Here is a 12,895-nt window from a genome sequence, read left to right on the forward strand (position 1 = left end):
AAAAGCCATGCCATGTAACGGAGAGAGGGGGCGAATAATTTTATTCTCATAACTCAGGTGCCTTTTTTTGATTCAAGTTCAAACAAAAATAAATCCACATTTTATGATACTGAACCTTTTGGCAAAATGCTATCCTGCTGATAAAATAATGAGATCTCACATCTTTTGAAGTCAAAAAGCTGTGGACACAGTTCACACAAATGCAATGTTTCAAGTGCATCATCTTATTGAAAAATTTAAAACCACAAGTTGAACTTAAAGAACATTAATATGGATAATTAATTATACTTTCTAAACTATGATTCAAAATGATAAACTCCAATCGTGCTTTCAGATAAAAAAAAAATAAAACAACTCCTTAACAAATGCATTATTTAGCATTATTCCACGAAGCCCATTGGCCCCAGGCCTAATTATTGAGTTGTTTGAGCTCTCATCTGTTTATTTTGTAATTCTAAGAACAGGAAAAATGTACAGTCAGGGTGTATTGACATCACTTGCCAGGAGCTAATCACAGTGAACAGAGCCTCACGTAGCCAATCAGCAACATCTCGCGACTTGTTGCCAAACCATGTGAAGTATCGATCGAACTAGCTTTGCCTGAACATTTATCGATGTGAGAAATGAAAATGTTTTTGTACAAATCAAGTTTTTAAAAATATTTTTTAATGGTCTTTGGTGATTAGTATGAGACCATTTTCAACTTTGTGCGACCAGTGATTTTGGAGAAGATGTTAAACTGACACACAAACATTGCATCTTATTATGTTGATAATTTGATTGAAATTCGTATTTCTAACCAGAAATATGCTCTGTAACCACCACCTGTCTAGTAAAAACTGACTTATGGACATTTTATACACTACACATGAAAATGGAGTTTATGGATGCCTAGTTTTTGGCTTAATGGATAGGGTCGTGGGCTTCAGATCCCAGAGTCCTGAGTTGAAATCCTGCTTGGTCGTTGAATTAATACTAGGTGGGGTTGACTTGGCCTGTCATCCTTCTAATGTTGGCAAAGTGAGTACCAGCTTGCTGGGATGATTGAGCCATTCAAGTATCCTGTGTCAGAGTGGTGACCCATCCAGGATTGTGCCCAATGTAAGAGATATACATAAACATTATATTATATTGTGCTGTAAAGGCACATACAGCTGCCAAGGCAGTTTCAATGGCAAGGAGTGTAGTCCTGGACAGGGTGCCACTCCAACACAGGTTACCCCAAATGGTTATTACCCCAGTACATGGGCACTCATTTTGCTGACCTCAGAAGGATAACAGGTTGAGACAACCCTACCTGGTGTTCATTCAATGGTGGATAGGGGCTCAAACTCAGGACCTAAGGTCCCAATCCAGCCACCTTAACCACAAAACCATTAAGCCAACACTAGGATATATATATATATATATATATATATATATATATATATATATATATATATATATATATATATATACTTTTATTTTAATATTAATAAGAAATGCAACAACATTTCTTTAAGGTTTCCAGACGATATTATGTGCTTGCAAAGTTGGCTTTGCAGGCAATCAAATTCAGCCCTGTCTTTCCTGGCACAGGTTATCTTTGTGTTTGTCAACATTGAAGATCCAAGCAATGAACACATGCTGGATTTTTTTGGTTTAACCAAGGAAGCACTCCCTGAAATAAGACTCATTCACATGGAGAATAAGACGCAAAAGTTCCGGCCTGTGACCGACGAGCTCTCAGCTGCAAATATCCAGAATTTCTGTCAAGACTACCTGGATGGAAAACTCAAGGTGAGTACTTTAGTTATATGCTTAAAGATGCCAGGATAGGTAAAGAAGTAAAATGAAAGCTTGCTCATTGAGGCCTACTTGGGGGTAGAGGGAGGGTGTGAGCATCAGGCTGACAGTACAAATTTTTAGGTTAAATGTTGTAAAGAAAGAAAAGGTTTTAAAATGTGACAGAACTACATTAAAAGGATTCTCTCTGGACATCATGTTGTCTCTCTGGACATCTCTCTGGCTGTTATCAGAGAACCACCTCACTGCCGTCGAGTCTGGCATTTCACTCAAGCCGACTGGCAGGGTCTCCGAGCAGCCATCAAACTTACAGACTGGTCTCCTATCACTACTTTCTCAAACATCAACTCATCCTGGGAATTCTTTCAAAGAAACTTGCTCTCCCTCATGCACAGATTTAACCCCTCTCGTGTTCAGTTGTCCTACCCTTCCTCCCACCCTTGGTTTACTGAAGCTTGTGGCGAGGCAGTTGTCCTGAAACAACTTGCCTTTGCCTCATGGAAAGCAAACCCAACTGAGGGCAATCTCAGTTCTTTCCACAAAGCTCGGAACAAGTGTGTATCTACCCTCAGGAGAGCCAGAAAACAACATCTTTCTCATCTCAAGTCTGAACTCTCAAACCTCTCTCCCTCCTCAAAATCCTGGTGGCGTTTAATCAAATCTGTTTCTGGTGTATGTTCCCCCTCCATCCCCTCCCTTACCTCAAATGGCCGCACTGCTGATTCCACACGTGATAAAGCTGAATGTCTAAACTCGGTGTTTGCAGCTAAATCTTGTGTCCTAAACCCATCTCTATCTCTACCCACTTTACCCAGTCGCACCCAACTGTCCCTGGACTCTGTGTCCTTTTCTCCTGACAAGGTGGAGAGCTTGCTTTCAAACCTCGAGTCAGATTCTGCAACCGGTCCAGACGGCATCAGCCCACGTGTCCTCAAAGCCTGCTCTTCTGCTCTTGCTCACCCTCTCTCTGTTCTATTCACACTCTCATTTGCCCAAGGTCATCTGCCATCTGCTTGGAAATCTGCTAACATCACTGCCCTGCATAAAAAAGGTGCAAAAACAGATCCCGATAACTACAGACCAATCAGCCTTCTCCCAATCATCAGCAAGGTGATGGAATCCATCATCGCCTCAGATATGAAATCCTTCCTCTTCTCCAATGGCTTGATTTCCAATCATCAATTTGGTTTCAGACCAGGTCACTCTACCCTGGATATGCTGCTTCTGCTCTCCCATCAATGGATGGAGGTCCTCAATGCCAGACAGGAAATCCGAGCCGTATCCCTGGACATATCACGTGCTTTTGACACAGTCTGGCACCCTGCCCTACTCACCAAACTCTCTTCCCATGGTATCCAAGGCCATCTCCACTCATGGCTCACAGACTTCCTCTCCTGTCGCAGTCAACGTGTGGCCCTAAATGGAGTTCTTTCATCCCCTCTTCCTGTGCAGGCTGGAGTTCCTCAAGGTAGCGTTCTGGGCTCTGTTCTTTTTCTGGTTTTCATCAATGATCTCTCGGACTCTCTGGAAAATCCTCTATTTCTCTTTGCCGACGACTCCACCCTCTGCCGTACCATCTGTCATCCCTCAGACCGGCAAGCAGCAGCTTCTTCACTCACTGCAGATCTGGATAAAATCACAAACTGGTCCAACACGTGGAACATGTCTTTCAATCCAGACAAATCTCACACTCTCACTATGTCTCTTCGAAAGGACCGTTTACAAAATCCCCCCATCCACTTTCTCAACAATCCTCTGGAAGAAGTCTTTTCTTTCAAGCTTCTAGGTCTCACTATCTGCCATGACCTTTCCTGGGAAAGTCACATTTCCAACCTCGCCTCAAAAGCCAGTCGCCGACTGGGAATCCTCCGTCGTGCTAAGTCCTTCCTCGGCCCTCTTGAGCTCCTGACCACTTACAAAGCTTTTGTCCGTAGCCTGATGGAGTACTGCTCTCCCCTCTGGGCTGGTGCTCCTGCCTCCCACCTTTCTCGGCTTCACGCTGTCGAAACCAGGGCATTTAAGATCATCGGCATCTCCCGCAATGAATCTGAGTCTTTGGGCCTCTCACTCAATCACCGCAGGTTGGTCGGTGGTCTTTCTGTCTTCTACCGACTCCTCTCCAGCCTTGCCCCCCCTGCTCTCTCTGCGATTTGTCCCCACCACATTTCCACAGGGCGCTCAAGGTCCGCCAACAACCCCCTTCTGGTAAAACTACCAAAATCACGAATCACTGCTCATCTTCACTCTTTCATTCCTCTTTTTTCCCGCCTTTTGAATAAACTTCCTCACTCTATTCTTTCCCATTCTTCCCTCCAGGCTTTCAAAACAGCTGTTCACCACCACCTCTTATCTTCCCCCATCCAAATCCTCGATCTTTTCTACCCCCGATAATCCACCCAAGCCCACTTCCTTCATTTCTCCTGCTTTCCTTCCTGAAAGTCCCTGAAATGTCCATCTTCTCTTCGACATGTTCCCCGTTCCATCCCCATCCCTCTCCCTTCCACAGTTCACCTAATGTGTCTGTTCCCCACTGTTTTGTCCCTTCCACTCCCGCCCCTCTTGTCTCATGCCTCCTTGCTGTGAGTTGTGTGTTAGCTCTCATACGAGCCTCCACCAAGGTATACAAAAAAAAAAAAAAAAAGGATCTTTCCTGATGCTCTTCATCTCAACATACCTGGAGTATGACAGCCATTTATTGCCCTCTTTTTACTTTGCGAAAAGCTAGCAATATACCCCTAATGTCCTTGTCGTGCATGTGATTTGTACGTCATCTCATCTGTGAACTGAGATAATTGTAAAATAGAACTTTTTTTTAGATCTGTTTTTATACTATTTTCAGCACGCTCAAGTCTTTCGTTTTTCGCTTATTGTTGTTCAGATAAACAGGAGTTTTCTGAGCATTAAAAGCTCATCATAGGAGAATACAATTCGGCCCATGTTACCCGTTCCATATCTACACCTGAGAATTCTCATCTGCTGATGGCCATGCTAATTATACAGCTAACCCCAAGCAGGATATTTGTGTTTCAGCAGCACCAATTAGCATACTCTATTTGAAAGATGTCACGTGGTTTTTAACATCAACAACCTAAACCCACATCAAGTTTTACCTCCCCAAACAAGGTATGGTCAGCTACAGGATGCAGATTCCACAACACGTCTTATTATAAAACAAAACAATTTCATGTTCTCTCGCCATCAGAATATAATGATCTCAAAACCCCTCAAAGAAGAACCTAATGTATAATTACACTCCAGTTCTTATCCTTCTTTTAGCCATAAACTCTTCAAGGTTATGGGACTAGTGGTATAGATCGTAACAGACACAGCTGCATAAAGCGAACTTTTCTTTGAATTTCTCCGGTCAAGAAGGGGCAACATATCAACTTGATACAAGAAAATGTAGGGAGAAAGGACATGGCAATTTGAGGAAGAGGAAGAACAAGGTGGCGTGTGTGTGTGTGTGTGTGGTGTGTGTGTGTGTGTGTGTGTGTGTGTGTGTGTGTGTGTGTGTGTGTGTGTGTGTGTGTGTGTGTGTGTGTGTGTGTGTGTGTGTGTGTGTGTGTGTGTGTGTACGCACGCGCGCGCGTGCATCATTAGCACAGAGTAGATGCCTTCTGTAAAAGGAATATTCTCCCCGAAAGTGACAATGTTAGTAATTAATATCTCAGTTGCAACTTTGGCTGTAAAGTCTTTATTAACGAGTAGTGAGGACCTAAAAAGAGTGGATATGTGGCGGGCATTTCCTGTTGGTCAGAACGGTTGTAAAGGCGCTGTCACACCTTGAAGATTTAGCCAGCAATGGCAACGTATAAAAATGTATGTAAAACGTTGGCGTACGCTGAAATTTTGATGTTTTTTAAAAAGTTTTTGGCGTATTCATAACGTGTTGGTCGTATGCATAACATATTAGAAACGTACACAGAACGTTTCGTTGTCTTACAGATAACTTATACCAATGAATGATTAGCGTGTTGTCGGCGTTCACAACCTATGCCCAACGATAGTTTAACTTATGCATAGCGCGGCAGCGTATCGCCGATGATCACGTGGCGTAGCCTATTAAAAAGCTGCCACTCACCGATTCAAATCATAACCGCCTGAGAATTGGAAGTCTCAACATCGCAGTCACACCTTGACGATTTAGCCAGCGTATGCCGACCTCTGAAAAATGTGTCTAAAACGCTGGCACACGTCGAATACGGTATGGGTAAGTTTGGTTTACGTGAAGGGCACGCTGAAAAACGATGAAGTACGCTGTCATACGTCGCAGTACGTCTAGTACGTCGTGAAATTTCAAGCATGCTGAAAATTTTACGACGTACTCGCCGTATGGCTCACACGTTCTGCTACGCTGGGAATAAGTTGTCGGCACGATATGCGATCGTTGACACACGTCGACACAAGTTCCTTGTAAGTTACTCATAAGTCGAAACACGTCGAGGTAATGTTTAGCATACCCGAAACTTATTTTCTCCATCAAGGCACATTTTCTTTTTTTCTCCTTGGCTCCGTGAAGGCACGTGACGAAATATCTGAAGTTGTTGTTGTTGTTGATGTTGTTTTTTTATTATTTTTTTTTTTAGTCAAAAACGAATTTTAAAATATATTCGGACATTTGCTTTTAAGTTTCGATTTCGATGTGACAATATCCTCAAACAGAAAATATTCACAGAGGAGGAACGAAGAATAAGACATGAGCAAACTGAAGAGGCAATCGGACGTGACGTAACGGCACGTGACGAAATATCGGAAGTTATTGTTGTTGTTTTTTTTTTTAAAACGCTGCCAATACGCCATTATACGGTAGCTGTAAATTAGAAACACGTTCAGTTAGTTCTGTGGTCGTCCGGAAGACGTCAATCAAATATGTCTACATACGTCAATATGTGTTGGAGGTACGTTACACAGAGGTTCAAAGCACGTTACTCATAGGTTATAAATAAGTTTTGGGTACGCTAATCATTACCTCAACGTGTTTCGACTTATGAGTAACTTACAAGTAACGTGTGTCGACGCGTGTCAACGATCGCATAACGTGCCTACAACTTATGGCCAGCGTAGCGGAACGTGTGAGTCATACGCTGGCATACATCATAAAATTTCAAGCATGCTAAAATTTGAGAACAACTGCAAAGTACAACGATGAAAGCCAGCGTACTATGACATATGGCAGTGTTTTTCAGCGTGTTCTTAATGTTATCAAAACTTACCCATAACGTATTCGACGTGTGCCAGCGTTTTAGACAAATTTTTCATAAGTCGGCATACGCTGGCTAAATCGTCAAGGTGTGACAGCGCCTTAACAAGTGCTGATGTGGCACAAGGGTCCATGGTCACCATTCCAGTTATAAGATGCTGGAGGTATATACTCACTTATGGATGTCCACTTTTTTGAGAGCAATTCACTCAACCCCCAAAGTGGACCCCAAAGTTATCATACAACCATGCATTCTGGCTCTTGGGTTACGATGTATGTGTTGGGTTGACCTTGTGGCTCAGCCTTTGTGTTGAAGTATATGCACGCACGAGTTAGACAAGCTTTGTTGGACTGTGTACTTTGGCCGTGGGGCCAAGGTACATGTCACAAGCTTTGTTGTGATGTTTGATTTTTTTTCACGTTCTTAACGAAAAAAACATAGGTGCTGTCATCATCGGCATCATGATGGATCCCACTTATTCTATGACCAGGCATGCTGGCCCTGTGGGTTAGGATGCATGTGTTTGTTTGACCACGTGCTTTCAATTAAAAAGGCAGTCTCATAAGCCTGGTGGTCTTCAATGGTTATGGTGTGACCATGCATTCTAACCCTTTGGGCTAAGACATACTATATGTGTTTTTGTATGACCATGAGCCATCTCCTTTGGTCCAAGGTGCATATGTTAGTTTGACAGGCTTTGTTTGCCTGTGTACTTAATCTTGGGGCTGGGATGACAGTACGGCCAAGAGGTACACTCAGTTGCTTCTAAGCTGTCTCGAGCCTGGGTTTCGATCCCGACCCAGTTATAAAACTGTCATCTCGGTATTTCACAGGCAGTGTGATTCATCAGTGTGTGTGCCATCCTTCGGATGGACGTTAAACCAGCGTCTCGTCTGTCAGCGTTTGATAGTAGATGTTAAAGATCCAATGGTGTCCTTCACAAAGAGTAGGTGAGCTACCGTCGGGACTGTGACCAAGTTCCAAATTCCTGCCATAACCAGCAGAGGGCATTGCATCAGGGGCACAGCCACCCCCTCAGCCAATAATGCTACCCTGCAGCTTTCTGCTGCATATTAAGGAAGGAGAAGTCTTGGGACCCATGTATACATTAGCTTTATTACACTGCTTCATCTTTTTCTTTTTTTCCTTTAAAAAGACATCTCTCAACAGAGATACAGTCAGGGAACCAGAAGCGCATTCATAGATTGATTCCTTTCCTGGGGTGAGGGGTGGGGTTGGTGAGAGAGGGGTATGCAGATTCAGGTTATACACACACATACAATGTTGATGTGAAAGATTATGACAATACTTTGAAACGTGACGGGGTATGCCACTGTAATGATATTAAATGGATAATTATTTTAGTATTCCTGATATTTTTGCTTATTGCCAAAATGTGTCGATTACTTTTAAATTGATTTCATTGTTTTTTTTGGGGGGGGGGGTTTGCCTTTTTACCTCCGCCACCTAAGGTGGATGGAGGTTATGTTTTTTTCCTCCCTGTCTGTCTGTCTGTTTGTTTGTGAACAGGGTATCTCAGAAAGTTATGGTCGGATTTCATTGAAACTTGGTGGACAGGTTGGGTGTATGACAGATGAAGTGACTAGATTTTGGTGAAGATCCGATTCCGGATTCGAGAATTTTTGAAATGATTCTTCACCATTGAAAGATTTGCCAAAAGCGATATATAGCACGATATCTCAAAAGGTTATGGATGGATTCACCCAAAACTTGGTGGGCAGGTTGTGAGTGTGATTAGGACGAATTGGTTCAATTTTGGAGAAGATTCAAATCCGGATTCAGGTTTTTTTTCTAATTTTAATTTTTTTAAGTGATTCTTAATAATTGAGAGATACGGCCAAAAACGAGACGTATCATGATATGTAATTATTGTTTGTTTTGTTGGGGAGAATTCTAGAGTTGGAAACCCCCACTGATTTAATTGTGATAATCATCTCACATTTTTAAGTTGAGAGTAATTAATCGAGTGTTCAGATGACAATGATGTAGCATTACAAAACTGGGCACGCTATATGCCAGTGACGCTGTGCCAGGCTGCAGCGACTCCATGTTTTGAGAAGAGCTATAAACAGAGGAATTAGCATCTCCTTCTCAGTTCAACACTATCCTGAAAAGGAGTATTTAAAGGAGATAGCTTACTACACTCATCTTGTTCTCATGCAGATGCAACCAGTACTTACTAATTGAACTCGTCTTATTTACAGAGGGGTGGGTTGGGAAAGCACTTCAATGCCATGTGACTCACAAACAGCAGTTGGGGAGCCACTCACTAATTGGCCCAAGGTTGTGTCCGACGTACACGTTGTGATTAAAGGGTGGAACATGAAATCACTAGTCTGGATTAGTGCTAGCGGTGAGAGCTGGTATCACAGCGGTGCAGAGTTGGATAAAGTTGGAATGCATGCAGAGCGAGTCACAATTGAGAGATCATCATGGGTCTGCTGTCTGATATTGTGACCCCATTGATTGCAGCACATTATTGGACCTGTAATAATCATTGCATAAATAAATCGATCCAAGAATTCATACAAGAGCAGCTCTTGAGTGCGATGAAAAGCTTGCATATTCTTCCACACAGATGGCTATGAGCGACGGGCAACAGCTGGCTGGGATATTCTGCTTAAGCCTCAAAAATTCCGTGGGGAATATTTGGATAACCTTTTGATGTATTTTTACAGAGAGAAAGAATGTGAGTTCACTCACTTTCTTTAAGCCTTGGGTGTGTCCACATATAGACTTTATTACAGCTGCAGCAGAGAAAAATCAACCCTGAAAAGTTGAGTGACAATCACTTTATACCTCATTCACTCTTCATATCCTCACATTCCATTGTCATTGGAGAAAGAGACGTGCAATTCAAGCAGTGATTGTAAATGCAATCATTATCCGGCTGAAGAAACACGATAGCCGACCAAATACTAGACTCAACATTTAAACGGAAAATAGCCCATTTAAAAAGTTTGGGGAAAAATTAAGGCAAATATTACAAATAAAATGTCAACATGTATCAACAGTTGTGATTATATATCAGTCTTTCCCCCAGCCCCCCAATACACCATGCAGACATCGGTCCAAACCCTACTACATTGTCGCCCATACCTGCATGTTTGTGATAAATTGATAACTTTCTGATTCTGATGTACTGCAGGTACGCAGCGTATGTGCTGCCTCAGCTGTTTCTTGGCAAGGGTTATACTGGGTGGTTTGCCATTGTTTCCCCAGCATTAAATATATGGCAAGAATTTAAAATTTGATCGCGGTGCCAGCGATAGCTCACTTACCCTTCGCGAAGGACACCGTGGGATCTTTGACGTCCACCAACTAATTCTGGAAGATAGGACACCCAGTTTGACATCCATCGGAAAGACATGGCACACACAATGATGAATCACCCTGCTTGTGAAACACAGTTTATAGTTGCGTCGGGATTCAAACCCAGGCTAGACAGCGAAGCCTAGGCTAGACAGCTTAGAGGCGAGTGTGTCTACCTCGAGGCCATCCTGTCAGCTTTTGATAACTACTTCGGGAAAAATAAATTGGCCTGAACCAGTGTGAGGCAAAGGCTTCTTCACTATTAATCAGGCCTTACGAGGCCATGTCATGCCAGATTGGGCTGCACTTGACAGCCAAGCTTTAGAGCCCAAACCACATCAGGCTTGTATTCAGGTGCAGACCAGCTGGTGGATTCTGACATCGGAGAAGGAAAAGACAAAAATATGAAATTGAAGTTGCTTGATATTTTTTTTTCTGAATAACAAAAGTAAGTGTCTGTTTCGAGCATGGTGTGTACATTAATATTTGCATCAGCCAAGCCATTTCCTGAAGATGTATTTAAATTTCCATTTGCTTGTTAATTCCCCTGGTGTTCTTATTCATCTGATTCACAAAAGGATGTTCGTGGTCTATCGGTCATTAACTCGAGTGTTCATTGCCTCAATCCTTGCTAATTGTAACCATTGCCTTATAGGTACGCGATCGATTTCCTTTTTTGGATTTTTGCTAAGTCAAGTCATAAATTTATATTTATATATCATTGCCATAACATGGCAAAAATTAACGCAAACAGTCAGGCACGATCAATTTGATGTCCAAATTACTTCCATTTGTCTTCAACCTCATCAACCTTTAAAATTGGAACCAATAATAACACCTAAAGTGAAACACATCATTCACATTTCCCATCCATCCATCAACAATTGAGGCTTGTTACACCTGCTGTCACTATTTGTTCCTTTCTGATACTTTTCCGTGTCCATATGTGAATACACAACGTTTGGAGGTGTCATTTAAAAAGTGGTTGTGTCACTTCTCAAGCACAATATCTGCAATTAAGCCGATGGTATCTCTCACAGGTAACTAATAGGACACCTGCCCTCAATCATAAATCTATGGATGTGAGGCCTCAATCTCAGACATGAGATCAGGGCTGTCCCTCTGGACATATCTTGAGCATTTGACAGTCTGGCACCCCACCGTGCTATCCAAACTCTTTGCCTGTAGACTTCCTCTCTTCGTGTAGTTAGCACGTGGCTCTCAACAGAATCCTTTCATCTCCCTGTCGAGGCTGGAATGCCCCAACGCAACGTCTTTGACCCATTACTATTCCTAATCTTCATCAGTGATCTTTGCGATTCTCGAGAAAATCCTGCTTCTACCTTTAATGATGACTCCTTATTCTGCCATAGCATCTCTCATCCTTCAGATAGGAAGGCAGCAGCCTCTTCCCTCTCCATAAAACTTGATCGAATCAGGAGCTCATCCAACACGAGGAATATATCTTTCAACCTTGACAAATCTCACACTCTCATGCAGTCTCTCCGAAATGACCGTTTGTTGAACCCTCCCATCTACTTCCTGAATATACTTCTTGAAATTCAGTCACAAAAACTTTTGGGGTTCACCATCAAACCATCATCTTTCTTGGGCAAACCATATATTCAGGTTGGTCTCCAAAGCAAAACCACACACCGGGAATCCTCCATCATTGCAAAGTCTTTCCTTGGAAAATCTGAACTTTTATCAGCTTACGTGGCTTTCATCCATGGTTTCGTTTAACCCACTTCTGTTGAAACTCCCAAAATCCAGGCTCACTGCACATCTCCACTTATTTGTTCCTCTTTTCTCTCACCTGTGAAAACAACTTCCGAAGTCTATTCAATCCCATTCTTCCCTCCAAGGCTTCACAAGGTGGCTGTTCACCACCACCACGGATCATCCTCCATCCATCCTCATGATTTCTTCTACCCTCATTAGCATGCAGATGATCTGGCGATAGTTGTGGTGAGGAAGCAGGATATGCAAGAAGCGCTGGAGGAGTAGAAGGAAGCATATGAGAAGCATGGACTGAAGAACAGGCATGGAGAACACAGAGATGATGTGGATTGGACAGCAGAGAGAAAAAATGAACGTCAGGTTGGAGGGGAAGGAGATATGGCAGGTAAATTGATAAGTATACCTGAGTGTAACAGTGTCTCGCAATGGTGGTTCAGAGGCAGAGGTACGTAGGAGGACGTGTGTGTGTGTGTGTGTGTGTGTGTGTGTGTGTGTGTGTGTGTGTGTGTGTGTGTGTGTGTGTGTGTGTGTGTGTGTGTGTGTGTGTGTGTGTGTGTGTGTGTGTGTGTGTGTGTGTGTGTGTGTGTAGGTGTGTGTGTGTGTGTGTGTGTGTGTGTGTGTGTGTGTGTGTGTGTGTGTGTGTGTGTGTGTGTGTGTGTGTGTGTGTGTGTGTGTGTGTGTGTGTGTGTGTGTGTGTGAATGTATGGAGAAAATTGTAAGATTTGAAAGTGGACAGGAAGATATCAAGGAAATTGAAAGGAAGAGTTCAGAGGTCATGTGTAATGCCAGCATACCAATATGGTCTGGAGATAGTAACACTAACAGAGGCTGCAGGT

The 12,895-nt window shown here is 42.8% G+C and overlaps 1 protein-coding gene and 1 long non-coding RNA gene across 2 annotated transcripts in view; one reads left to right on the top strand and one right to left on the bottom strand.

The window, feature by feature from the left end:
- Positions 1 to 12,895, top strand: part of LOC147034626 (protein disulfide-isomerase-like) — a 61,496-nt gene that overhangs the window by 33,751 nt on the left and 14,850 nt on the right. The window contains exon 7 of the mRNA XM_085886405.1: positions 1,579 to 1,779. Within this exon, the coding sequence (XP_085742531.1) occupies positions 1,579 to 1,779 (201 nt within the window). The remainder of the gene's footprint in view (positions 1 to 1,578; positions 1,780 to 12,895) is intronic.
- Positions 1 to 12,895, bottom strand: part of LOC147034627 (uncharacterized) — a 73,257-nt gene that overhangs the window by 30,626 nt on the left and 29,736 nt on the right. The window lies entirely within an intron of this gene.

The sequence above is a fragment of the Eptatretus burgeri genome, chromosome 1, assembly GCF_056783735.1.
Source record: "Eptatretus burgeri isolate ZD-2024b chromosome 1, Ebu_testis_v1, whole genome shotgun sequence".
In the NCBI taxonomy this organism is placed as follows: domain Eukaryota; kingdom Metazoa; phylum Chordata; class Myxini; order Myxiniformes; family Myxinidae; genus Eptatretus; species Eptatretus burgeri.